This window comes from Coffea eugenioides, chromosome 8, assembly GCF_003713205.1.
Source record: "Coffea eugenioides isolate CCC68of chromosome 8, Ceug_1.0, whole genome shotgun sequence".
Classification (NCBI taxonomy): domain Eukaryota; kingdom Viridiplantae; phylum Streptophyta; class Magnoliopsida; order Gentianales; family Rubiaceae; genus Coffea; species Coffea eugenioides.
The window spans coordinates 42,655,322-42,682,494 of record NC_040042.1 but is presented as its reverse complement, the minus strand read 5'-3'; the positions used below and the strand labels follow the sequence as shown (position 1 = coordinate 42,682,494).

General features: G+C 37.0%; 5 protein-coding genes across 8 annotated transcripts; 4 read left to right on the top strand and 1 right to left on the bottom strand.

The window, feature by feature from the left end:
• The first annotated feature begins 1,403 nt into the window (after window positions 1-1,403).
• On the top strand, window positions 1,404-3,474 carry LOC113780833 (flavanone 3-dioxygenase 3-like). Its single transcript, XM_027326614.1, has 3 exons — window positions 1,404-1,511; window positions 1,657-1,913; window positions 2,910-3,474. Exons 1-3 carry the CDS (start codon window positions 1,404-1,406, stop codon window positions 3,472-3,474), a joined length of 930 nt encoding a protein of 309 aa, XP_027182415.1.
• Window positions 3,475-5,503: 2,029 nt separating this feature from the next.
• Window positions 5,504-10,070, top strand: LOC113780832. The gene is made up of 6 exons (XM_027326613.1): window positions 5,504-5,650; window positions 5,774-6,030; window positions 6,359-6,838; window positions 8,701-8,833; window positions 8,958-9,196; window positions 9,482-10,070. Exons 1-6 carry the CDS (start codon window positions 5,504-5,506, stop codon window positions 10,068-10,070), a joined length of 1,845 nt encoding a protein of 614 aa, XP_027182414.1.
• A 4,546-nt stretch (window positions 10,071-14,616) lies between these two features.
• On the top strand, window positions 14,617-16,316 carry LOC113779512. Its single transcript, XM_027325097.1, has 2 exons — window positions 14,617-15,271; window positions 15,535-16,316. The coding sequence occupies exons 1-2, from the start codon at window positions 14,780-14,782 to the stop codon at window positions 16,168-16,170; spliced, it is 1,128 nt and encodes a 375-aa protein (XP_027180898.1). The 5' UTR covers window positions 14,617-14,779; the 3' UTR covers window positions 16,171-16,316.
• Window positions 16,317-19,341: 3,025 nt separating this feature from the next.
• On the top strand, window positions 19,342-23,325 carry LOC113779906. 3 transcript variants are annotated; one of them, XM_027325686.1, is made up of 7 exons: window positions 19,342-19,711; window positions 20,701-20,789; window positions 20,935-21,010; window positions 21,465-21,514; window positions 21,600-21,935; window positions 22,665-22,703; window positions 23,076-23,325. In XM_027325686.1, exons 1-7 carry the CDS (start codon window positions 19,549-19,551, stop codon window positions 23,256-23,258), a joined length of 936 nt encoding a protein of 311 aa, XP_027181487.1. In that variant the 5' UTR covers window positions 19,342-19,548; the 3' UTR covers window positions 23,259-23,325. The 3 variants fall into 3 exon arrangements, with proteins under 3 accessions (XP_027181487.1, XP_027181488.1, XP_027181489.1); XM_027325688.1 differs by lacking the exon at window positions 19,342-19,711 and adding an exon at window positions 19,758-19,845; XM_027325687.1 differs by lacking the exon at window positions 21,465-21,514 and having other exon boundaries at window positions 21,589-21,935.
• Window positions 23,326-25,750: 2,425 nt separating this feature from the next.
• LOC113781728 (vegetative cell wall protein gp1-like) lies at window positions 25,751-26,947 on the bottom strand. Of its 2 annotated transcripts, none has more exons than XM_027327709.1 (2): window positions 26,367-26,947; window positions 25,751-26,324 (listed from the first exon to the last, which is right to left on the bottom strand). In XM_027327709.1, the coding sequence occupies exons 1-2, from the start codon at window positions 26,734-26,736 to the stop codon at window positions 26,005-26,007; spliced, it is 690 nt and encodes a 229-aa protein (XP_027183510.1). In that variant the 5' UTR covers window positions 26,737-26,947; the 3' UTR covers window positions 25,751-26,004. The 2 variants fall into 2 exon arrangements, with proteins under 2 accessions (XP_027183510.1, XP_027183511.1); XM_027327710.1 differs by having other exon boundaries at window positions 26,409-26,945.
• Between the last annotated feature and the right edge of the window lie 226 nt (window positions 26,948-27,173).

The window sequence follows — 27,173 nt, the reverse complement described above, 5'->3', positions numbered from 1 at the left end:
AACTCATTACCAATCGTGGGATATGCCAAAGAAGGCAACTGTTTATGCTACCTATCGCTAAAGGAAAATTATTAAGAGAGAGAAATAAACAAATAAAAATAAAAATAAAGGTAGCCCTGCACATTCCATCTGTTAATCCATTTCCATATATTAACAAGGGTTAATTCCACTTTGTCCCCCCAAACTTTGGACGATTACCCACTTCAGTCCCTAAACTTCAAAATGGGACACTTAAGTCTCTAAACTTATAAATACCTCCCAATTAAGGAAATTTGTTGACAGAATCCTGAATGTCATTAGTGGTTGAAGTGTCCCATTTTATAAGTTTAGGGATTCAAGTATCTCATTTTATAAGTTTAGGGACTTAAGTGTCCCAATTTATAAGTTTTAGGGACTTAAGTATCCCATTTTGAAGTTTAGAGACTGAAGTGGGTAATCGTCCAAAGTTTGGGGGGACAAAGTGGAATTAACCCTATTAACAACCCCGTCACACTTGCTAATTTACTATGTTTTGTTTTGTTAACGATGTCAGAGCTTATTCACTTACTTTTCGATCTTTCTTTTAATAAATAAACCAAGGGCTTTTCCTAATTAATTGCTAGACACTCGTTAGTATACTTAAATCAGATCTAACTTATCATGTGAATATACAGTTAATGATTGCATCTATATAAATTTTTTAATTTAACTTTGCCTTTCCAAAAAATTAATACTTGAACTCTATTTGATCACTTGATAGATGTACTCATAATTTAAAAAACACAAATTGTATATTCTACTAGCTAGTTTGAAGGCTGTTGGTGCCATATTTACGGCAACAATAATTTGAGGCCAAAAGCATAAAGTAAATTTCTCTTCGAAAACTACGGTCCACCTAATAAGGTTGGCCAGAGGACTGTTAAAGATTAAAAAGGACTATTTTCAGATCCATGGCGGACGGATGCACCCATTTTTGGATGAAAGATACAAAATCATGTGGTTTTGTGATATCTGTATCCAAAGCCTGTCATGAATTGAAGAATTGTTGTAATGGCATGTTACGCGTGGAGAAGTTTCTTGAGAGGTCGAGGTCCGTTGTTCTTTTAAATATCCTTCTCTTTTTTTTTCGAAAATAATAACTGTTGTATAACCTAATTTATCATACATTAGGGAAGAGAACGGATCTAAAGATGTTCAAGAATAATTCGGAGGAAACTGAATTGGTGACCACTTTTTAAGCGAAGTCACTTTTTTTAACGTGGCAAATTGGTCCTTGCCTCCCACCCCACCAAGTTTTTAAAGCTTTGGTGGTGGCTACCAACCGTTTTTAAATATCCTTCTACGCTGTACGTTGTTTGTATCAAGGTACTAGTTCTTCTCTGAGTTGCAGCAAAGCTGCATTTTCATAACTTCGATAGCAAACCATGGAACTGCCTATGGTTGACGTTTCCCTCCTTAGCCAAGATTCTAACGAGAAATCTATAGTCATCAAGCAGATTCAAGAAGCTTGCCAAACTTGGGGCGCTTTTCACGTAATATCTCTCACACTGGAATATTACTCCCTTGTTGGCTGCACTTATCCAGACAAGAGCAAAAGTGCAAAACAAAGAAGACATCTCTTAAGCTTATTTTTCTTTATTAAATGTTCTACATTTTGAGTTCACTATTTTTTTTCAGGTTATTAATCATGGGGTATCCGAAGCAGTCATACAAGCCGCCATGGAAGTGAACAGAAACTTCTTTGACTTGCCGGAGATGATGAAAAAGGAGATATTGGAGCTTGGTTCCAGGGACATGTTCAGCCCAGTAAAACTGCTTACTTTTCAACGCAGTGCTCGGGGCAGTGACCTGCTCCAAAGGGACTTAGTGAGGCTTTATGCCAATCCTTTTGAAGACTTCATTGATTTCTGGCCCACCGAACCTGCGGATTACAGGTGCGAGAATTTGTGTAATGATCGAAGTGTTTTCAGTTGATTTTGGCTAAACACTATGTATAAAATTTGAGTAAAGAAACAACTGTCATCTTTGTACATAGTGTTATAACATCGGTATAATACTAAGGCGTTGTTTCATACCAGGGCATGAATTTCAAAATTAATTATAGTGATATTTTTAATTTGGTAAAGGTTAATTGGAATGAGTTAATGATATGATAGACCTATTCTATGGGTTTTATGATTAACTACTTTTTAGAAGTTAATCAATGATTACTTATCATGTATCTCATATTTTTAATTAAAAATAAAGAAATTTATTAAAAAAAAATGCTAAAAGAAGTGGAAAAAGTGGAGAAAGAATAGAAGAAAAAGTAGAGGAAAAGAAAAAAAAAAGTAAAATCCATATCTGAATTTAAGTTGCCAAAACACTCCATAGATTTCAACAAAAAAATTCATTGTCATTAACTAGTTAATTATAGTCATAGTGACTGTGATTGGTGACATCTTATCCTATGGCTCCTTAAGAGTGTAATAAAGGAAAGGGAGGGATGAATTGTGTGATATAGGGAGGAAAAATGCGAGTTCAAGATCTCTAGTTAAACAGTACTCAAGGCAGTGACCATTTGGCATCCGTCTTTTTTTTTTTTTTTTTTTGTTGACACAGGGGTGTCCGGGTCAATCCTTACGGGCCCGACTAATCCCTGCGGTCCGGATCCGGCGCTCCAACCCGGCCCGAACACGTTAAGTGCGCGGAGGAATCCAACGGAGCGGAGACTCGAACTTGGGACCTCAAGGGTCACCGGTGAGAGGCGCTACCGCTGGACCATTTGGCATCTGTCCAACAGGTCAATTGTAGAGATTATTCGAACCCCATTTCTCAATTATTAGGAAATTGAAAGTCTCAAAAGTCTTAAACCAAGTGGGGATAATTTTTACTACCTTTTACACATAATATCACATTGTAACTGGTTAGAAACTATGATGATTTGACAGGGAGAAAATGGGAAGGTACACGAAGGACGTGAGAAAATTGGGCATCACATTGTTTGGAGCCATCATGGAAAGCTTGAACTTGGGTCCAACACACCTTCAAGAAAATTTCGATAAAGGAATGCACATGGTTATAGCAAACAGTTACTCACCACCAACTCCAGAATCAAGCATCAAGATAGGTGTAGCTCCCCATTCCGATCATGGCATCATCACCATTCTCCTGCAAAGCTCACCGGGTCTTGAGGTCCTGGACATGGCTGATGGTAAATGGAAAGCTCTTCCTTGCCCAGAAGGGTCCCTTCAAGTCCTTGTTGGAGACCATCTGGAGCTATTAAGCAATGGAATATACAAAAGCGTTTTTCACCGGGCAACACTAAGTACCCGCACTACTAGGATGTCTTTAGCTAGTTTTCATAATTTTGAACTGGATGAGGTGGTTGAGCCTGCTACTGAACTGACTGCTGAAGATTGTCCTAAAAGATACGAAGGATGCAGCACAAGGGACCTCATCAAAGATATCTATTCTGGAGAAGTTGGACGTCTCATTGATAGGCTTAAAATCTGAATTACACAACTGATCATATGGTCTATCTTGAATTTAATTCACTCTTTCATGCGGCCTCAAAGATGGAGTCGAGCTACTTGAGCGGAGAAAGGAAGACAGGGCAAGCAATACTAGCCCCTCCAAACTTATTGCGAGATGGCTTCTAAAGTGTGGCTACGATTTTCTTCTGCTAAATTGTATGTCGTTGGATTCTGTCTAATGTTTATAGTTGTGTATGATTTGTTTTTTATTTACTTTTCATGACTCCGCATCAATCTTAATTTTAAGTGTTAATACTATTTTCAAATCATACTTTGCGTCCTAAACTATATATTTTTGAGAAAATTTTTTCCCTTTTTTATGAATATTCTGTTGACATATGTCTTAATCATTTTTTTAATTTACATATATCACATTGTTTAAAAAATATTACAGTAATTTTTTTCCCCAAAATCTCTTCAAAAAACACAATCCAAAAACAAGTTTTGGTAATTTACAATCTTGGACTTTTTCACACGTCTAGAAAATGAAGCAGAAATAAAGCCTTTTAATAAGATTTGGATTGGAGGAAAATATAGAGACAGTATAAAAGTTGAGGTTAAGAAGATCATTTTGCTAGTTACTAGCAGATGAAATCTACAATTTGTTCGAATTTAGTTCATTGTGATGGATTACAAATAATTAGAAGTTTAAAGCAGTAAATTGCGGGAACTAAAAGTTTTATGGTGCAAAGAACAATTTGGAAGTATTTGAGAGGTGCGAAGAGCAATTAACCCTAATTTGTAGTCTTGATTTCCACTTCAAGTTGTTAGATATAATTTTTAGTTACTGTAAATTAATTATATCAACAACTATATTATTGGTTATTGTGAGGCTGGTCTTACTCTTTAGGAATTGACAAAATTATACCCAAAAAATAATTTAAGTGCCTTGCTGACGCAGAGGGTCACTCTCCAGATAATTGAGGGAGCATCATTAAGTCATACATGCCCAACTCTTAATACCACGAACCAATATTCTGCTCTCCTTCTTCTTGGAACATATGGTCTACAAGTGGATCTGGAGATCAAGACTGTAAAAGTATTTGGCGTAAGCCTATTGCTAGTTAGATACATCAAGCCTCTATAACCAGGAAAACTAAATATTGTACCACCATACAAATACTTTTTTTTTGTTTTTTGTTTTTTTGCCACCATACAAATATTGATTGATGGATTCCTCAATTTGCTCCACTCTATCGATGGGTTTTATTGTAGGAATCTTTTCTCCGTTGCTCCGTTTGCTCTTTCACTGTAGTTGTACATGAAGTAATTACACCCATACATATCTAACAATTTCAAGAAAAAAAGCAGGAAAAGAGCCAGATTGAGGATTAGGGATGGCTTTTATTCCTGCATTTCCAAACGATATTCACCACTTAATTAAAGGTCATGACCACTAAACCCGCTTTAATAATAGTTGGAAGTTAATGGTAGGATTTAATCAGGTGCATGCCGATTCCATTGCAGTTGGGATCCTTGAACTTGGTTTCGTTTCATGTTTTGGTACATTTTTGTGGCCTTGAAACTCTTTAGTAAGGTATGGAAAAGGAAACTAACTTCTGTAACCCTAGAGTCTGCATGCTCATACATGTCAAACAAGCATAGATTTACAGATGACCACATGAGGGTTAGACTTGCATGGACAAGTAAAGGTAGGACTGCAACTTTGATCTTTTCATACATAGAAAAGATAAAACTTCATTAATTAATCATTCTTTAAGCGCCACAAACAACCAATGTGAACAAGTGTAATTGGAATCTGATCATGTTAACCTTTCTGGCATAAAGTTAACTTGCAAAATGACCAAGTCGTGGATATACATGTATTTTATATAATCATGCAGTCATTTTATATGATAATCGAAGTCAACTACAAATCATAGATAAGCAATCCTACTAGTTGGCCTCCAACAACACAAACAACTGCCTTCCTTTGCCTTCACATTTCTTCCAAAATCTGCAGCAAACAACTACATTACAATCCTAATCAATTTTGGGAGGAAAAGATTATGAGTTCAATCAGTGATCATAATCCAATTCATGCCATGAAAGTGCCCATAATTGACCTCTCCCACCTAAGCCGCCAAGATTTTTATGAAAAATCTTTGGTCATCAAGGAGATTCATGAAGCTTGTCAAAACTCCGGCGTTTTTCATGTAAAAATCTCTTTCAAACATGCTTATTTTTGGCAGGACATGCATGCATTTTTTTGAGTTAGAACATTTCCTGATTTTGATTTTCTTGATTTACCCACATTTCTGAATTACATATCTTTCCAGGTTATTAATCATGGAATACCCAAGTCAGTCATCGATGAAGCCTTAGAAGTGAACCAAAAGTTCTTTGACTTGCCCGGTATTATGAAGGAGGAGATTTTGGAGCTTGGTTCTAGGGACCCTTTCAGCCCAGTAAAGTTAGCTAGGTTTCAACACAGTGCCCTTGGCAGTGACCTACTCCAGAGAGATGTGCTGAGGCTTCAAGCCTATCCTTTTGAGGATTTTGTTGATTTATGGCCTAAGCATCCGGCTGATTACAGGTACAACAATTCTCTATATATTTCATTCAGTATTATTTGAACTACACTGGAATCCCTTTTAAATTCAACGTATCCAAAGCCAAAGCTCTGGTTTTTGTATGTAGAATCCAATTTAAATTTTATAAATATGTGAAGTTTTAATTGACCGAGAAAAAAATGTTGGATTGGTTGTATCCACCTTTCTTCTTTCAACATAAAGGTCTGAATTTCGTTGTCCCCACTCCGTGATCTCATCGTCATCTGGCTATTTGTCAACAAAAAAAAAAAAAAAAAAATCTAGCTCAATTTACCGTGGTGTTTGATTGTAAATCAATACAAACTACACCAGGGAAAAGATGGGGAGGTACACAGCTGAAATAAAGAAACTGGCCATTCAAGTTTTTGTAGCCATCATGGAAAGCCTAAACTTGGATGCAACATACCTCAAAGAAAATTTCGAGAAAGGGATGCAACTTGTTGCTACAAACAGCTATCCATCAAAGTCAATATCGGACATAAAAATAGGTACGCCCCCACATACCGATTTCGGCATCATCACCATTCTGGTGCAAACTGCTCCAGGTCTTCAAGTCATGGACAGCCTCGATGGAACATGGAAAGATGCTCCCAAACTTGAAGGTTCCCTTCAAGTCTTTGTTGGAGATCTTCTGCAGGTGTTAAGCAATGGAATGTACAAGAGTGTAATGCATCAGGTCATTGTACCCAGCACCAACAAAACTAGGATGTCTATTGCCAGTTTCCATAGTTTTGAATTTGATGAGAGAGTTGAGCCTGCTAAAAAATTGGTTGACGAAGAAGGGGTGAAAAGGTACAGGGGATGCAGCTCAAAAGAACTTCTCAAACTTATCTTCTCTAGAGCATTAGATCGTCCTATTGATGCACTTCAAATCTGAGTGTGACAAGTCTTATGGTTCAAAGTGCGAAGAACCTAATTTACATGGTTTTAATATGAAGAACTATAATTAATTTTCTTGGCTTGTGTTGCTATACAAGTTCGATAGAAATAAAATGCTGGATAGATCAAAATTGAAGTGTATAAGGTCATAGGCCGCGCTTGATTCCAGTTTTGAACTTCATTGTCGACCTTTTCATGTTTTTCCATTAATTCTGGAGTTTCAATTCTTTACTATCAAGTAGAATCTCAGATGCATAGATGGTACCCATAGAATTGAATTATACAGTGAAGGGTCATCCGTTAATCATCCTTCCTCTCACGGAACAGAATAGAAAATGTCAGGTTTCTTGTTCGGAGACTGAATGCTTGTTAGGCTCTTAGCTCGCTGCTGTTGAACAAGTGTACGTAATTGACAGATAGGAAAAAAGTTAGGTTTGGACACAGTATAGGCCGATCATTAAGTTGTTAAATTTCTAGATCCAGGGTGATTAGTCTGGCAATTGCTGGGATACACCCTGTATTGACAAAAAAAAAAAAAAATTAAGTTGTTAAATTTCGATTTTAATAAATTATACACTGGATATTTTCATACACAAATTAAATAAGCTTTATGAATAATGACCATCTACAAGCACTCAAGAACCATGTTTTTATTTCTTGAAAATGGGGTTTTTTTGCACAGGTTGCTTCAGTAATAATTTCTAGATGAAAAAATGACAGTCTGATTCAAAGGCTAAAATTGAAATTTTATCCAAGTAACAGTTTTCAAGGCCAAGCCATTCAAGCGTCATCATCTTGAGAAGAAGAATTACTGTAGCACTTCTTTTGAGAGATTTTAGAAAATAATTGCCGTAAAACTTTTGTTAAGATGTGATATATTTAAAGTAAAAAGATGATTAGAAAATGTGAGAAAAAATACTCGCAAAAATGTAACCTTTTTTCTTTCGTTGCAAAAAATGCAATCTGAACGAGGCCTTGAAGTATTTACATCTCCAATCCATGTTTCCCTAACTTATCTTTGGGTCAAGAAAGTTGTCTTGAATGATTAAAACTAGATTAGACATATTGGTCTGATTCTCAACAGTGTGAACATCAAGAATAAATGGCAAGAACCTTTTCAGATCTAATGGACTTTCTATTATCTTAAGCTGGAGTCTCGAATCATCTTTGTGCTATCATCTATCATATGAACGTACTTAATATGATACATATTTACCGGCTCTGAGCAGTGAACTAATGATCGATGCAGTCTTGATCCTGAATTAAGAACAAACTAATATGCAATATTTCACTCGTTTGGCCTGCTAGACGTGGTAATCATTAACCAATGGCTGCTGCTTGCTTAGCCCGGAAAATAAATGTTATATTGCAATTTAACAACTCCCCGAGTTTAAGCAGCAAGATTTGTGGGTGTAAATCATAATTTTTTTTTTTTTTGGCTTCAATAAAACATCATAATTTTATTAAAATCTGCACTAATGATAGAAATTATATCATCAAATATACACAAATATCAAAAAAACAGACTTAAAAAACCATATAATTGTTAACATAGGCTTAGATAAATTTTGATTGAACAAGTTAGATGTTGATTTCAAATAGGTAGAACGTATTCTCTATTCATACGCTCACAACCAAAAAAAAAATTTCAATTATTTGGCCCACCATCCATTTCAAGATCAACCTTCTTTGAATAAAGCCACTTAACGAAAGTGTTGCCACTTCTTATTATAAAGTCCCATAATCTCATAGTTGCATCTTAGTGCCCATTGCAGCATGGGTTCATCTACTGATTATAATATGCTAGTGCCCATAATCGACCTCTCCCTACTGCAAAAAGATCATCAAACTAGGTCACTTGTCATCAATCAAATCCGTGAATCTTGCAGAACTGCTGGTATCTTCGCTGTAATTTCTCAGAACTGCATGCTTTCAATCTACTTTGGTACAAAATAGTAAGTATTTGGATATGTATTAGCATGATTGAAGCATTTTTTTCCCCTTAATTTGCTTGCTTTCGTTCGATTATCAGGTTATAAATCATGGCATACCTGAGACCATTGCAGAAGAAGCTTTGACCGTGAACAAAAACTTCTTTAACTTGCCCCTGAAGATCAAGGAGGAATTCTTTTCTCCTGACATGTATAAACCGGTTAAATATGGTACAAATCAAGGCGGAGCTCACGGCATCTTGTGGGAATATTTGAAGCTGTATTCCCATCCTTTTGAAAAATTGGTGGATCTATGGCCTAAAAGTCCACCTGATTACAGGTACATCTTTGGGTTTTACTATATTTTTCACCAGTCAATAAAGAAGCTATCTTGATGAAGGATGAACTGAATAGGAACGTAGCAGATTGTGATAATATTGTATACTCTGTGCAATTAAAATTGTCATCTTTGTGAATAGAATTTCTTTTACGTGCAAGTTTTTTGGGATAATATATACTAAGCTTTCTGCCAGAACCTGTGTAAAAATCTTGAATTGCAGTAAAAGGCAAGTCAAATTTCATCTAAAAATAATTATTGATTCCTACAGTTGTACTTCTATAACAGGGAAATAATGGGAAACTGCACAATGGAGATGAGGAAATTATCAATTCAGATATGTGGAGCTATGATGGAAAGCTTGGATTTGGAGGCAACATATTTGAAAGCAGAAATTGAAAAAGGCGTGCAAATGGTTGCGATAAATAGCTATTCACCAATTTCTGGATCAAACATGAAGATAATAGGTGCATCCCAACATTCAGATTTTAGCGTCATCACTCTTCTTCTGCAGAGTTCTTTAGGTCTTCAAGTCATGGACAAAAATGATAAGAAGTGGAAATCTGTTCCTGTGATTAAAGGGGCTTTACTAGTCCTTGTTGGAGATCTTTGGGAGGTATTGAGCAATGGTGAATACAAAGCCGTCTTGCATCGAGCAATCCGAACTTCTGGGAATGAAACTAGACTTTCTATAGCCAGTTTCCAGAGTTTGGAAATGGATGAGATCCTTGAGCCTGCTATGAAACTTGTGAACGAAGACCATCCTGAACAATATAGGGGCTGCTGCTTAAGAGATTATCTCAAGCATCGTGCTTCTGGAGAATCAAAGCCCTTCGTTGAAACAGTTAAGATCATCAATTCTGCAACAATACAATGAAATTATGTCTGAGGACAAGCTCATTTGACATCATGATTTTCTTTTGTCCTTTTGATGACAATTTTTTATGAAATGTTCTTCAACTAAGCTATCCGCTGGAGATACTTGAAAATATGAATGTCACATTATCAAATTAGAACACTGGTATCCAAAAAAATAAATTGAGTCGTTCCTTACAAATTTTAAATGGATGGCTCAAATCAAACAGATATATTACGATAGATTTGGGCCGTCAACTGGGTGACAGACAATCCGGCTCCAAACTTGAAAACCTGAGAAATGAAATACAAATGATTAATGCGCTGCTACAGTAATTTCCAACAATGTTCTGACCAACTCGGATCCAAATCAGGTTCTGCATTCGCATACTGACTCAAGTTGACTACAAAGTACCAAGGTTATATCAACTGGACATTGGCAAGGTAATATACAACTCGCTAAACAAAGCCCCTTTCATGACCCATTGATTTTATCTGACTCATTTAATTCAAACTCTATAACTTTCTTGTCTATTCAACTACTAGGGACAATTCAAAAGAAGTTCGATAAATGATGAGGGCATTTACCCTAGTTTTGCATGCTTTGGTGGATTTTTGCTGCTTGCAGGTTCCTTTCGCTTTGTATTGTTTTAGTTCGCAAAAGAAGACCAAAAAAAACAGAGGAATTTGTCAACAAAAGGAAGTACTTGCAACACTGACCAAGGACAGAACAGTTTCAGTCGCAAAGTAGGTGACTGCAGCTTCAATCAGCAGAACTACAGCAATAACAGTGAAGCTAAGCAGCAAATGTGCAACAGCCATCTCCTTTATACTACTAGGATTATCGGTGAAATGGAATGTAGGATGTGGGATCCGAGCCATGATCAAAAGGAGCTGAATCAGCCTGACAACAAAGCACCACCGCTTACTTTTATACCAGCATTATCGGTGCAAAGTGCCACGTAGGAATCCAAGCTAAGATTAGGAAAAGCAGAACGGGTCTAACAACAGAGCACCACCGCACCGCACCGCTCCATTAATATATGTATATTTTTAAATCGTAGAGATATAAACAGATAGAAGGGTCATTCAGGCATGCTGATGAAATGACGAAGAAGCCAATGCTTCTTATGGTCTAACCGTCTAACCATTTTGCATCGAAGGGCAGAAACGAAAATCAGGGATACTATGGTAAAAAATCAGCTCATGAGTAAGTAAATCACAGCCATGCAATCATCCACCACCAGCTTCGCATGACCAAATGATGTTGTGCAATTCCACAAATGGCCACCGACGGAAGGTGCCAACAGGGGAGGGGACGAAATCTGCTGTTCTAAACTCCATTCCCTCTTTTATACTTCTTAGGATATGGCTCATGATGGGGATAAAACCAAGAAAGACGCAGACTTACGTAAATTCCTCGAATTCGGAGGGTTAGGAATATAGGAGATGGTGGTGGTAAACCAGAATTGAATTATTAAGATTCTTTTCTTAAATCCCTTTTGGGAAAGTAGTCGGGTAATTAAGGTGTCTGGTCCACTACACTAGCAAAGAAAAGTTCTAAAATGGGGATATCCCTCCCTGACTTTAACATATAACTTGAGGAATGTACTGGATAGAGTTGTTAGAAAGCCTATAATAATATGATTACTTCATTATATGATTTTACCCATTCTAGTTAAATTGGTGCTCTCATGTCAGAAACCACCACATTAAGGGTGTGGTGTGACTAACTCTAGATTAAGTATACATCAATTGATTTTATAGATCCCTTGAATATTGTATTGGGGTAACAGGGAGAAGATGGAAAGGTTTGCAATGGAGACGAAGAGACTAGGCATTGAATTAGTGGGAGCAATCATGGAAAGCTTAAAAGATGGTGTTAAGCAATGGTAAGTACAAGTCTGTCTTGCATCGTGTAATCCAAGAATCTAGCAATGAAACTAGGCTTTCTATAGCTAGTTTCCTGAGTTTGGGAATGGATGAAGTTCTTGAGCCTGCTATTGAATTGGTGGATGAAGACCATCGGAAAAAATACAAGGGGAGCACTTTAAGAGATTTCCTCAAGCATCTTGCTTCTGGGGAATCAAAGCCTTTCATTGAGACACTAAAAATAACTTCTGGAACAGTAGAAGAATGAGATGTCATTTGATCATTCAATGAATGCGGTATTCAACGTAGGGAAAATTCATCATCATCTAGGTTGCAGATGCATAATGCATTAGTATTGGTGTAGTTGAGGAATACTCTGATACAAAGTTTCAATCTTCAAATTGTCTAGACATTGTAATATGACAATGCTCCCATTATTCAAGTTGAATGGCTGGAATCTTTGTTGCAAGAATTGAATGCGCATGTATTCTCGGAGGAACAAGAACGCTAAATCCAATTGGTCAGATTGATCTACGTACATTTTCTGGATTCTTCAAGTGGGAAGAGGATTTAGGAAATAGCTAGCTGGATTAGCTCCTAGAATAAGTCAAACGGGCAAAATGAAATTAAAGTTGTGCTGTTGATGACTCGGGAGAATCATCTTAATAGCAGCTTTTAATATGACTCGGAGGAACAAGAACAACGTTTATCACTAGGAATAGAAAATGAGGGAATGATTTTCTACTAGACCATAGAATTTCCCTTCTTTTTGTATGATTACACCAACGTACACCTAATATTGAGCCGGGCAGGGCGCTTATTGAAATTTGTGGTCCTTTATACTACAGAACCCTTTGGGCAAAAGTGCCAAAAACCAGAAGGCTGTTTTTTGGCACTTTTGCCCAAAGGGTTCTTGAAAACTGTAGGAATAAATGGTCCAAATCTTTATTCCTACAGTTTTCACGAAAGATAACTTACAGAAATTAAGTTTTTTTTTTTGGTGCTAATGTACCGCAGGGATATAAATTAGGAATTAGGCCTCTATGCCAATATGTTTGTTGCTCTTCAGAAATCCAACTTTTTTTTTTTGATAATAAAACATATTTCATTAAAGGATTACTGGAAATCGTCCAGCACAATTAATATACATTGCTGCCCTGATAGCAGATAAACATGCACTAAAATTATAGATCTGCAATTTAACAAATACATAAGATTTGAGAAATTAAGAACAAATCTAAATAGTACCATAAATTTGAAAAACATTCCATCATAGAATAAGTCGCTGCAGCTCTCTTTGTGCATGTTGTAATCGTCTAATCAACAGTTGTAAGATCCAATAAGAATGATGAGATCTACCGAGATAGATCCAAATCTGAAATATTCCCTTAGATCTGCTATCCAACTGGTTCAAGCTCAAAACTGAAAATGAGATCTGATGAGAAGAGTGAAGAAATTTTAGATCTAACATATAGATCTAAAAAAACTCCAAGATCTGAGAAAATAAAGAACAAAAAACTAAAAATAAACTCTCACTAAGATAGTTTAGGAGAGACGAAAACTCTCAATATGACACCTTAGGAGAGAAGAAAACTCTCACTAGGATACCCTATGAGAGACTTTATTGAAGGAAGAACAAAGGACAAAGGAAGAGGAAGGGAGACCTTGGCTCAAGGCCAAGATCTCCCTCCTATGGAGGAGGAAGAGTAGAGGAGGAAACCTAGAGAGCAGGAAGATAATCTAGTTTGCAGTGGAAATGTCCTTCCCTCTCATCATCTAAAGAAATGGATAAGAGTCAGTTTATCGTAGGGAAAAATATTAGGATTAGTTATAGTATATGAAATCCAACTTTTTAGCAAGTGTTATGCTTGTAATTTTTGTACTTCTCTTTCCCCAATAACAGTTGAATTTATAGTGTGCGAGACTTAAATGCCTAGCCTTAATTCTTTAGGTCTCAACTCTGAAGAGGAAGGCCAGGACAGCGAGTTACATTAGTAATATAAAATCTTGCCTTTGATTGTTGGCAAATGCCTCCTTTTCTATGTTGTCAAGCATCCAAATGCTTTTCCTGAGAAACTGGCCATGTCCATGCACCTTCAAGACAATCAAGAGCCAATTACTGGGGGGCCTTCCTAGCCACTTGCCCCGTCACTCTCCGCCGGCGCCGCCCCTATGAAATCCTAAGAGTGAACAAATTACCGAGTTTTTCAATTCTGGCAAGGGATTGACAACAATTTCAGTAAGTTCCGGTTGAGTTTTTTTTTAAAAAAAAAAAAAAATAAAATAAAATAAAGCGTCATATTTTCAATAAATCTGTACTAATGACAGAAATTATATCAATCATGCGACTACCGTGATAGAGTTAAGTATGGCACCCCTATGATAGAATCACCGGAAATTTTTCTAATTTACATGCCCTGGAGGCCATTGTTTTAAATGCCAACCACCCGACTGAAAGACTTTTGTCCCACCGCGTGAAAACAAATGTATAATCTTCAGGAACAGGGGCCGGGGCTGGTGTTTATGGAAATCTTATGAGACCAATAAATTAGGACTATGACAGATTAGCTGTGATCTGTTACCAAATTTTATGTACTAGCAAATAAATTTTTCGTTTCTTTGTATAAGTACTAATTATGGAAGTTAGGTGTAGCGGCACAACCATCCTACAAACACCTCAGTAGGAAATTGACGCCTATTTGGAGTATTCAAATCTATCATACGAAAATCTGGCAAACAGTCCTTATAAATACCAACTTCTTCTGTAGTTAATTGAGTGTCAACTAGTTCTTGAAATTTCTACCCAAAAAAGAAAAAGAGAGAGAGAGAAGTCATTGAAATATTGCTAGTAATTACCAAATGGCAGCGTGCAATGGCAATGGTCCCTTTTGCTCCAAGTTGGAGTTTCATGCTATCCAGACTGTGATGCCAGTCAAGCCAACTGATCCAAGAAAATCCACTCGAGTTTGTCTTTCTGAGAATCCCATTTCAGGGATATTCTCCAGGTGCTTTAACGTTCTTCTGTGCTACCAAAAGGTAGCCTCAGAAGAGGAGGATTCGGGGATAGCTTCTGGCTCCCTAGTTGCAGGATGGATCAGGGAGTCACTGGGATGGGCATTATCAGAGCAGCCAATGCTTGCCGGAAGGCTAAGGAGAAATCAAGATGTTGAAGGAGAGTTGGAGATGGTGTCAAATGATTCAGGAGTTAGACTGATTGAGGCACAGCTTGCCATGACCTTATCAGAGTTTCTTGATTTGAAGGATGAGAAAAAAGCAGAAGCTGAACTTGTCTTTTGGGAGGGTTTGGATCATGAACAAAATCCTCAATTTTCCCCTTTGTTTTATGTCCAGGTTAGCAAGTATACAGACTAAAAATTGGACTACTATACTTCTTGACTAGAACTGACCAATGATTAAGTCTCATGCATGATAAACTGATAGTTCACACTAAGGCGTTGAGGAATCATTCATCATTTGGTAAACTTTTTAAATTTGGGATTTGTTTGTTCTGGGTATTAGCGGTGTCATAGGTGAGGATAATGTAAAATATATCTGATCTTCAGGTGAAAGGATCTAAGCAGTATCTTCATTTTTTTCTTTTAAATATGTTTTAGGTAACCAGCTTCAAATGTGGGGGATACTCTATTGGGATTAGTTGCAGCCTTCTTCTGGTTGATCCTGTTGCTATGACAAGTTTTTTGAAGAGATGGAGAGATATTCACGTTGAAATGGTTTCAAGAACTGATGTGCCCAAAATACCAATATTTTACCGACCCAATCTCAGGAACCCTGGCCCTTTCCCAGGTCTATCAATTGGCTCAAGCAAAAAAGCATATGCTGCCAAAACTATGATCTTCACCATTGCCAACGAAGTTCTGGATTTGGACAGTGAAATCCACAACAAATTTGCAGCAGCATGCATTGACGAGGCAGAGTACAAGCTTGGCTATAAAACAGCTCCAAGCTTAAATTTCTCCTTCTTGGTGAAAGAACCATCAGAAGAAGTTAATGTAAGAAACTTTACGAGAGGAGGTTTGGTTCAAAAACCATCCACAACTGTGAATGGAATTCACACTTGTTCAACTTGGGATGACTTAGGGGTTACAGAAATCTGGTTTGAAGAAGGAAACAGGCCTGCTCATGTATCATGCTGGATCAACTCTGTGCCTGATGAAGCTTTGGTCATGATTATTCCATCTCCAGAAAAAGATGGCTCAGGAATGAAAATTGTAGTTACACTTCCCCATTAAAGATTTTTCTTATAGCTTCCCTGATGCTTTTTAATATTAAGAGTTTAATAGATCTTTTGATTATGTATTGAATGAGTCAGTCATAAACACTGGACTTGTTTCTTCTACATGGATCATCTTATAGTTGTTACACTTCTTTTATTAAAGCATTTATTAGCAAGATTCATATGTTAGTTGAGATTTTCAACTTTCCAACTAACACCTATTTTCACTTACAAGAAGACATTTGAAAACTATTCCCCACACACACACTTAGCCTTCTCTGATTGGTTTGAGCAATTTAGGCTTTGTTTGAATTGCATTTTTTTGGATTTTTTCGTAAAATAATTACTGTAACGATTTGATATATGTGAGGTAAAAAGGTGATTAGAAAATATATTTATGAAAAACGTAGCAAGCTACATGAAAAATTGCTGTCCAAACAAGACCTCAGTACTCTAATAAATTGGCCAACTAGGGATCTTTACTCCTGAAGTAATTAGTAATTACCCCAATTCAAGCAAAATCTTTCTTGATGGCAAGCTACATGAACACTTGGGCCCGCTGTTGGATTTGAATGGAGTTTTCTAACTTGTAATAAATGGTCTGTGCTGGCTTCCACGGCTCTACGTACTAACTAGTAACTATACAATTCAATGAGTTACGTCGGCTCAGTATCAAAAAGGAGTATCTTACTCATGTCTCATGAATTATTGCGTCCTTCAATCCATCGAGATGGTGTTACTAAGGCCCGGTTTGGATTACAATTTTTAGGAGTTTGGATAGAAAAAATACTTGTAGACAGGGTCACGTATGAACTGCACTTTTTAGGAGTTTTTTCCTTGTGTTTGAAGAAAAAATGTAATAGCGACGTAATATATATGAAAGATAATTGAAAAATATATATATATAATATTTTTAAAAATTCTCCCCAAAAACTCGCAATCTAAACAAGTTCTAACTATATTACAAACAAGGGAGCCAATCATGGGTAATCGAATAACTAAAGAACTAGAAAATGCCTTTACTATGATTGGATGGCCATTATTTGCAAATATTATTATGCTTACATGATAAATATATTGTTTAATTATTTTTTGATCTTTTAACTAAATTTTCATTTCATATACATGACATTACCAAAAAAAATATTACAGTATTATTTCAAATAATCTAATATCCAAATGTTTCATTCAGATTTACAATGCAGGGAAGAGAGACTTGAAGTTTTCTTGGTGGAATTGTCTTGTCCAACTAGTAAAGCCTAGAAGATTTGTTGGTGGGCCTGGGAAAATCTTTTGGCAAAATTGGGTAATATGGGTGAATCGTGTCCTCACCATTGATACCTTTCTCGCGTTTTAGGCTAAGACGAAGCTTCTGCATCCTTCAAAGGAAAGTTAATTTTTGACCAATACTAATTGCCAATTGTCTGCATAAAAAATGGCAAACACTTGAGTAGACTCAATCTATACAGACTGTGTGCCCTATGTTTTGTCGGACAAGGGACACGGACGGTTGCAGGTGCAACCGTCCCCAACCGTTTTGATCATTTTCAACAGCGCGTAACTTTGGTTATACACGGCGTAACTTTGTTTGCACAACGTGTAACTTTAGTACAAAATTTTACGAGCCCCACACATGATGTGAAAATCGATGCACAACTTGTTATCTAAACCGCACAAAATTTTTTGACCAAATCATGGCCATTAATGCTCAGGGACGGTCATTGCCCCATTTCCATGTTTTGTCATGCCATTTTTCACCAACCCAAAAATTGAAGATGTGACAACATTTGAACCACATGATCTGTAAGACTAAGCCTACCCGAGTTTTTGCCTCGAAAAAATTATTCCAACCTCAAAGATCAACTACAAACATGTCCCATGTTATAAACAAGAAGAAATCAGGAGATAGCAAACCACATATCTTAAGGCCTCAATGTTGGACTTTTCTCCCAGATCTGGATAAGACTGTTTTGGGCCTGGTCCATTTGCAACATTTTCTTTCAATAGCCTTTCGCTCCTCCCTGTTTTTTATATTTTCTCTTTTGTACCTAGAGTAGACTGTATTTGGTACGCCAAAGACAGAGTATATAAGGAAGAGCGAATAAATAAAAATTAATTTTATATATATGAATAGTATTTATGCTATTACAGTGATATTGTATATAATGTTAGTGTATAAAATAGTAATAGTGTATACAGTGTTAATATATAAAAGATTAATCTAATAAATACACATAATTTCTTTGCTCTTTCTTATGCCTTTCAATTAATTTCTATTTCATATACATGTTATAGCGAGATACATATGCAATCTCTATAGTTAGCTATTATTCCAAATTATAACAAAGAGATTACAAAAAACAATCAATACTTCTTCGTTTTAATTCTAATGAAACTAAGCATAAATCAATTCAGCTCATCTCATGTTGATCCTGCTGAAGTTAACTCTATAATGACTATGGGTATATTTGGATATAAACCCAAATTAATTCCTCCCTCGTTTGCCATCTTGAGTTATATGAGGTTTTATTTTATTTGGATCTAGTCTAGGATAGAAGAGTGTGAATTTTAGAATTTTTTTATTTTTGAAGTAAATCAATATATAAGGTTTTTGTTTTCTATATATCAATAATAGTTTTGATACTAAGATGTTTCTGTTTCTTTACATTTTTTACCCCTTTCCAGAATGAATGTGTTGAGGTTATTGCTACAACTTTATTTAAAAAAAAAAGAAAGAAAAAGTTAAAAGACATTTAAGAGCATATTATCAGGATGGCTATTAAACTTTTAGAATTATCGAATTTTGATCACTAAATTATTTTAAGTTTGGTTTTGGCCACTAAATTATTTAAAATTTAACTTTTGAGTCATCTTGTCAAATTTTATTGTTAATCATGTCTCTTTCTTTTGTCTCGTGATTTGTGCGAACACTCAAATCTGACATAGTTAACGATCAAATCTAGCAGAACGATCTGAAATATAAATTTTAAATAGTTTAATAGCTAAAATCAGATTTTTAATAATTTAGTAACCAAATTTTGGAGATTCTAAAAGTTTAGAACTCATCTGGATAATTCGCTGGACATTTAACTGTGTCTTTTAGAATCACCTCCTCCGAAGTTCTGTGATTTCTCGTATTAAACCCGTTAATTTAACATATCTTTCAAATGTAGCCCCTACTCCAGAATCCCAGAGTCGGTCTCGCCAACTCTCTTCCTCTTTACTACTGTCGAATCGCTCTATTCGCAATAAAGAGAAAAAGGTTCATTTCTTGCCCAAAGCAGTCAAATGGGCTTTGAATTCTTGAAGAATCTCTATCCCTTATAGCTTTTCCTGAAGAGAGGGGTAAAAAAACAAAAGGAAAAAGCAAAGGTTTTTGTTCCTTTTTTTCACAATGGAGACCAGTACTGGTAGTAGAAACAGTGGTGGAGTGATTGTTACAAAAGAAAGAATGTTGAAAATAGAGAACCCCTTTTCTTTAAAAGTGGGACAAGTATTTACTGGCTTTGGAATTGGCTGTGGAATCGGTATTGGTGTTGGACGCCCTTTAAACTTAGGTTTGTTATGCAACTTCACATTGTCTGTGTTCCTCATTGTTTGTTATTCAGTTTTTTCTTGACTTATCGAACCCAGAAAAATATGAACTTTTCAGAGTTTTTCGGGCCTAAAGCTGGCAAAGACCATAAATCATGTAAACTGTTTGTTTATAGATATCAACATTAGTTTGTATGTTTCAGTTCTATTGGTCCTTCAAGAACATATATTTAGCATACATTTGAAATGTTTAAGTTGCAAGAAGTAATATTTCAGTATATTTTGTATTCTGTTTTAGAGACTGAGTTATGGCTGAATTTTTTGATTTGCTTACCATTTCTGAAAGCATTGTTTGAGTGATATTGTGTCATTTTGAATATATCCAGCTTTAAGACTGCATTTGTGTTTGTTAGACTTTCTCTGTCAGAATGTGGAAGGCAATGGTATGATGGATGTCAAAGTGGGAAAATATCTTATATGAGTTGGGAAGGATAAATTTGTGCTCTTCTTTCATGAGTGGTTCTTCAGTTTGATTACATGTTTTTGGTGAAGATTTAATGTGTTTGTTGGACGTATATCTGGTTAATGAAATTGTTGCAGGAATTGTTTAAGACATAGCTGTCTTTTTTACTATGCAAATGAGGTGATGTTCACCTTGATAGATTATACCGATGAGGCATTTTACATATTACCTAGAAGAAAAAAGAAATCATTGTGTGCCGATTTTGATGGTTGAGTGGCATCAGACAACAGCTATAGTTAATGTGGTTCATGATGGTTTTTATTCAAACAACTTCGGTTCTGTTCATTTTCTCTAGTTAAATCTTTTTTAGTGTCTTGAAACAACCGATGACAATTCTCTAATTCTTATTTGCAGGAAATGTATCAAATTAAGCTAGTGAGACCAAATAATTATGTGCCACTTCTACTCTTATCAATAAACGAGAACCAAGGAATTGAACCCTGTTACTTATTTCTCTCTCTTTTACCAAGTTCTCATTTCATGCCTCAGGTGCAATACCAATGCTGAACCAAGTTATGGGTGCTGCTAGAGGCGCAACAGATGCTTTTTCTGGGGTTGGAAGGCACGTTAATAGCTCTGTATGTCTTTTAAATCTTCCTTTGAGTCTAATGCTCATAATTAGTATGGCTTGTGTGTTTATGTGTATGATTGAGAAGTATTCCACTCAGGCTTCCTTCATAAACTTGCTTCTTGATTTTTTTTTTTTTTTTTTTATTTTTTTAGCTGAGGAAGTTGGGAGCAAAGAACATAGAAGCAGGCATTGGATGTGGAGTAGGCTTTGGCCATGGGTTTGGTGTTGGTAAGGATGGACAAGATGTACAAACTCCAACTAAATTGTTTTAGCTTGGCAAATTCCAAGGTGAAATCTGAGGGTTATAAATACTGCAAATGGATATCTAATCAGCAGAACTGCCTGAGAGAAAAAGGCTATGGGGATGAGCAGGAGCTGCCCCAAAGTTTAAAGATCTTTTTTACGGTGCATGCTTTCTAGCAAAAGTAGATTTTTAAGTGATCATACAAGCTTAGCTCTGGCAAAATCTCTCTCTTCCCCCAACCCCCCCCCCCCCCCCCCCCCAATATAGCTTCTCTTTATTCCTGGACAGTTACTTTTCTTTTTGGTGCTCACAAGTTCAAATACTGAAAAAGTATATTAAGCACTAAATTTCTGGTAAACTAGATTCCTGAAAGAAAGGAATTTAACTTATTTATGTGCTATTGTTTGCACTTCTGAAGCTGTTGTAGCTGCATGACAGGTCTTGCCATGAAGCCAAGTGTGCTGCATCAGCTTCAGTCGTGCCTCATTGTATGTATATAGTGTTATGCTTTTCAGTTTTCACTAATTCCTGCTATGCTTCATTGGTTCGATCTTACACCTAGTTTCCTATCAGCAAACAGTGGCAAATTTAATGATGAGGTTTGGTATAGCTCCGAGCTTGCCTGCTGTCAAAGGTGCTCTTCCAGAGTCATTGCAAGGTGGCCTCAGCATGACGAGCCACAGATCAATTTCAAATCCGCTAGGGACTGTTGCACAAGTAGCAAAGAAAGCCCCTGAGGTCAAGCGTCAAGGATTGCCTGGAGATGCAAGTACAGTTTCTTCTGATGAAACTGAAGCTTACAAAAGTACTCCACTAAATGCATCTTACAGTAGTCAAACAGAGAAGGTCCTCAGCAACTTTTTACAAAATCCTCTTTTGAAAGATGAAGACAGAGAAGTAAATGAGCTGGTATGCTAATTGAACCATGCATCCATGGACCTGTCGTTCCCAATTAACTTCTTTGATATGTATATATTAGCTATTTATCTGATTGTTGCTTGACTTTAAAGCTTAGTTATTGATGATTACAGTGTTGCTTTCATCTTTCTTGGTGCATATTTATGTAAGTTACAGTATTGCTGTTGTCTTTCTTAAAATGGTACCTTTGGCTTGTAAATTCCGTTGGCACTGATATAGCTTTTGCAGAGGAGCTTAACGTTTTGAAAGTTTACAGCTAAGTTAATGAGAATGTGTTTTGAGCATTTAAAGCTTACAGGCTATGCGAACAAGTAAAAATATGGAATTGTAAAGGATGACCTCTAATTATCTCAAGCCCATTTACATGCTGAATTTTGGAATCAACCTAGTCCATCAGTTTTAAGTTGCGAGTATTTTTCCTGAAATGGAGGTCAAGTGTAAGCTTTCACAACTGGAATTTCTGACCGTAAACTGCATCCCTTCTGCTATTACACCTTCAAGCCTGGTCTTCATTCATTATACTGTAATAAATAATCCTAGGAAGAAGAAATGATTTTTTTGCTCTCAATGTCGTGAATATGTTTACACTGTTTTTACAGATATTATTATGCCTGCAGTGATTATTTGTCTACATCATTTTCAATTTGGTTATGTACATATTTACCGACTTGGAGCACAACTTTCTAAAAATGTAGTCTTTGATTTCTTAAAAATTTGCAGGCTGAGCATCTACGCTTGGAGAACAATGTACTTCAGATGGTAATATTTTACTGCTGATCTTTTACTAGCAAATATATGCTGACAGTGATCTAATTGTAGCCCATATTAGATTTTTTAAGGGAACTGTATTTCAGCATAAGTAGCATGACATTCATGGTTTAGAGAAATAAAATGTGTCTTTATTTCCTCTTGAGACTGTATACAGTCTGTTAAAAAGGTTTTGTGATGAAGCTCAGTGTATTTTCCTAAAACCAAGTAGAAAGATTTTGGACCCTTTATTTATACATCAAGAAAATAGTGTGTTATGCATGTATAGGAACTTTGGTGCTAATTTTCTGTGCGGATCAAATGATTCTGTTCCTAGGATATATTTGACGATAATCTAGAAAGTGATGTTCCACATTGATTCAGGTTTTGAGCCATCAGAGAATCATTGAGGGGCTGATGAAGGAAAACGAGAAACTCCACAAGATACTCGTGGAAGACCTGAAAATCTCACCTGAAAAGCTTCAAGCCACCTCCTTGAGTACAAACAGTAGTAAGTCTCCATGTAGTGAGTGTTTCAAGTGCCGTAGAAGACTTAGAAAAAGATAACTAATTACATATGTAACTTGTGATATTCTTATTTTTCATGCAAAATATTTACCTTGGGTATTTCTTACTTCCCGGAATCCATTAATGTTGTTAGCTGAAATATGTTGAGAAAAGCACAGAATTGCACATGTGCGCCAAAGAAGCCACTAATCCTCATGATAGGCTAGTAAATACTCGTCCATGAGTATGTTGTTGGCATTTTAGACTTAGAACAACTTAGACACTTCTCTCCATCCTTCTGTCTTTTCCTCAGAAAATTTTATGTCTCAATAATTTACTCAGGTAGAATGAGCAAAGCAGTACATAGCAGTTAGCGTACAACTTATTTGATTGTACATTGGTATGCAATATGCTTAAGCTGATTCCAACTCATACCTCAGGCATTGGTGTCTGTTCTATCCATAGATCAGAATTTTGATCATTTGAATAGGTGGTTATAATTGCCAATATACTCCATAATGAACCAGGAAAAGTTTGCTGAGGAATTTACTAGACTGGTCTAGGCTTTCCATGGTCTTGACTGCAAATGATCCCTTGGAATTTGCAGAATTTGAATGCTTACTAATATATGCTTTTGTAAATCTGAGGTCTCTTCAGTGCTTAGATGGTCCAGTACAATAGAATGATGTGATTACTAGATCTTACTGGTTCAGTGAATGATGAGTTGAAGAATCCTTGCCATTAGTTCAAGTGTTCAACCATTCTAACTTCTTGGTCATGACCACGTCCCATGCAAAAAGTTGATAGTGAGGTCCCTGTGTCCAACCCATGTACAAAAGAATATTGTTGGTGGTTGAATTATAAATCCCCCTACTCATTATCCTCCATTCTTTTGGGAGCCTGCTTTACCAAAAATCCTAGAAATTCATCCTTGTCTCAGAAAGGAGTTCACACAGTACGATCCTTTTGATTGCTCTCCCATTGGTGGCAAAATTTTTGAAACTTACCGTATTATATTATTAAGTTTTTGTGTTTCTTCCAAAGATGCATACCAACAGGCTTTATCTGGAAATCATAGTGGAGAGATTTTATGGCCTATTGTAATATCTTTAGAATCTTTGAATTCATTGGGAAAGGGAGAATACGCATTTTGGATCCAACTCAACTTTTTTGTTGGTTTAGCCGGTTTTAGTCCCTCTGGTTCTCAAGTTTGGAGGGATTCAAATCCAAGCTTTGTTGAAACTGAGTTTGTCATTACTGTAAGCTTCGTTTTTAGTGAGTTTGTCATTATTCATCTGGTTTAGCAATCAAGGAACTAATCAACGTGCATGCTTCTACTTGATGAAGCAGATATTTTGAAGTAGAACAAAGTTAATAGATGTGATAGGAACTCCCAACTCATAGGGAGTAATATCACAGGCTGTTGACTTTATGGAATCATCAAAGATGACTAATTGCTTAGCTTTTTGTTGGAAACCGATGCTCCTCTGTCATAGCCACTGCAATTTTAGAAAGATAATGATCACCAAAGATTAACAATGCCATGGCATAAGTATCAAATCATTCTTTTTGTGGTTTATACACACAAATTTTGGTTTATACAAGAGTTAAAAAGGCATTTGATTCGACATCATTAGTGTTGTTATGTGCTGTCACATTATCCTAAATCTTTCTAACGACACTTTCACAGCTCGAGGCAAAGGTGGTGGATTTGTACAATTCCACTGACTGCATAGTAACTTTCTCGTGTCAATAGCACTGTAAATAGTAAAATTTGGGGATAACTGAAGGTTATCTTGATTGATCTCCCTCATTCTTTGTTTGTCTGAAATCTTGTTTGAAGTTGTGTAATTGGATTAACTTCTAACCAGCTGTTTCTTGAATGTGTGTGTATGTTTCATGGTGGGGCTGAGAAACCATGTGCAGGTCACCATCCCGGTCGTGTTTCAGTGGTACCAATTTAGCCCCACCTCACCAGCCATTCTGTGCTTATGCCTGAGTTCCACCATCCAAAGCCCATTCCCCTTTAATTTCCACACACGTGAAAACGTCCCAAGGACACCTTCCTATCCTCTGAAAGAGTTATTCTTTGTAGTTTCCTCCACATACTTGTATCCTTCCAGCTAGCAGACAGCAACATTTCCTTCCTTCCCACCAACAATTACACCAGTTCATCATTTCACCTTGCTTCAAGTCCATTTACTCATAAACTTTGGAGGACATTACTTTTTTGGTTAAATTCTCCTCGGTGTAATTTTTTGACGGTTGAAAAGGGTGATATAATTATACATATGGTCAGCTTGCAGCTGCAATCGGACAGGCCGAATTGATGCATGTTTGGAGATATACTTTTAAACATTTTCTCATCTCTCTTGTATTGTAAGATGGTGGACAATGATAAGTGTAGGCTTTTGCACCTGACCTTGGCCTGAAATTGGAACTGCCTTGAATTGTAGTAACTCTTCAGCAATGAGGGCCACTTGTACCGCCTAATTATGCATGCATGACATAATAAATACTGGTAGGTAGTCGAAGCAGAGAGACAATTTACCTTATTAGGCTAACCTAAAATGTTAAAAGAAGAGCTGTAACTCTGTAAAATCTCCAAACCGTCCTGATCTTTGCTCACAAATTACAAATGGAGCTCCAAATTAACCACAAATGAAATCAAAAAAAAAAATCAAAAGGAAAACAAGAAAAGCTGGAGAGCTCCCAATGAAAAAGAAATACCAGGAAAAGAATACATAAAGCATTATTTAATCTACACAAATGTGAATGGAAATGAATATCGTGGAAACACTGGAGCTTAAAAGAGGAGTGCAACTCCTGCAAAGAGTGTGAGCAAAGCCATGTTACTTCCCTGAACAAATGCACCTGAATCTGGGGAGGAGGGGGTGGTGGTGGTGGAGGGAGCAGGTGCTGGAGATGGTGGAGATGCTGGCCCCATAGGAGCTGGTTGAGAGGCTGGCGTTTCAGGTGCAGGCGCAGGTGGGGAGCTCATGGATGGACTTGGACTCGGAGAAGACGTTGGAGGAGGGGATACCGGAGCCGATGAAATGGTGGGAGCCATGCTGGGAGTAGTGCTGGGAGCAGGAGGAGGGGATACCGGAGCTGATGAAGTGGTGGGAGCCATGCTGGGAGCATGAGGAGGAGGAGGGGATGCCGTAGGAGCCATGCTGGGAGTAGTGCTGGGAGCATGAGGAGCCGTAGGAGCCATGCTGGGAGTAGTGCTGGGAGCATGAGGAGGAGGAGAAGGAGGAGGAGGAGGAGGAGGAGGAGGGGATACCGGGGGAGCAATAGTGGGAGTAGTGCTGGGAGCAGCAGGAGGAGGAGGGGATACCGGAGCTGATGAAGTGGGGGGAGCAATGCTGGGAGCAGGAGAGGTTGGCAGAGGAACTGCAACCGTAGGTGGAGGTGTAGCGGAGGTGGAGGGTGGCGCTGCATTTGATGTTGGAGGTAATGATGGCGCTTGAGCAGCTGAAAAACCGACTAAGGCAAGGGATAAGCCTAGCACGAGCATGGCACTTGAGACAGCCATGACTCCTGAGGACTAGAAGCAAATGGTGATCTTACAAAGAGGATAAATGTTGTATTAGACAAGAGAAGCAAAAGGTTTGAGGGACTTGAGGTTTTATATATAGGGAACAGAAGTAGCAAAGTTAAGAAATTATCTCATTGGGCACACCACCGGGTAGTACTAAATGATTTGTGCATATGGGAGTTCTAGAGAAGGTAGTGGCTGAGCACATCTTATTTACCTCCCATTGTACTCTTAGTCTTACATATAATATAAATGAAAAAAGAAACCGAATTCTAGTAAGGAAAAGGGAATTAAAAAGTTTGATGCCTCTAGTCTAGAGGATTCCTTTTTTTTTCCTGTGGCGCCTGGCCCAGGCCGCAGGGGATTAGTCGAGTCCCGTAAAGATTGACCCGGACACTCCTGTGTCGACAAAAAAAAAAAAAAAGATTGATATG

Bases quoted from the DNA above. Each gene is read 5' to 3' on its own strand.
- LOC113780833 (XM_027326614.1), top strand. From the start codon at position 1,404: ATGGAACTGCCTATGGTTGACGTTTCCCTCCTTAGCCAAGATTCTAAC. The intron at 1,512-1,656 runs GTAATATCTCTC...ATTTTTTTTCAG, and splicing joins AAACTTGGGGCGCTTTTCAC to GTTATTAATCATGGGGTATC. The intron at 1,914-2,909 runs GTGCGAGAATTT...ATGATTTGACAG, and splicing joins ACCGAACCTGCGGATTACAG to GGAGAAAATGGGAAGGTACA.
- LOC113780832 (XM_027326613.1), top strand. From the start codon at position 5,504: ATGAGTTCAATCAGTGATCATAATCCAATTCATGCCATGAAAGTGCCC. The intron at 5,651-5,773 runs GTAAAAATCTCT...ATATCTTTCCAG, and splicing joins AAAACTCCGGCGTTTTTCAT to GTTATTAATCATGGAATACC. The intron at 6,839-8,700 runs GTACAGGGGATG...TGCCCATTGCAG, and splicing joins GACGAAGAAGGGGTGAAAAG to CATGGGTTCATCTACTGATT.
- LOC113779512 (XM_027325097.1), top strand. From the start codon at position 14,780: ATGGCAGCGTGCAATGGCAATGGTCCCTTTTGCTCCAAGTTGGAGTTT. The intron at 15,272-15,534 runs GTTAGCAAGTAT...AATATGTTTTAG, and splicing joins CCCCTTTGTTTTATGTCCAG to GTAACCAGCTTCAAATGTGG.
- LOC113779906 (XM_027325686.1), top strand. From the start codon at position 19,549: ATGGAGACCAGTACTGGTAGTAGAAACAGTGGTGGAGTGATTGTTACA. The intron at 21,515-21,599 runs GTATGTATATAG...GTTTCCTATCAG, and splicing joins AGCTTCAGTCGTGCCTCATT to CAAACAGTGGCAAATTTAAT. The intron at 22,704-23,075 runs GTAATATTTTAC...ACATTGATTCAG, and splicing joins AGAACAATGTACTTCAGATG to GTTTTGAGCCATCAGAGAAT.
- LOC113781728 (XM_027327709.1), bottom strand. From the start codon at position 26,736: ATGGCTGTCTCAAGTGCCATGCTCGTGCTAGGCTTATCCCTTGCCTTA. The intron at 26,325-26,366 runs CTACGGCATCCC...CCAGCATGGCTC, and splicing joins CACTACTCCCAGCATGGCTC to CCACCACTTCATCAGCTCCG.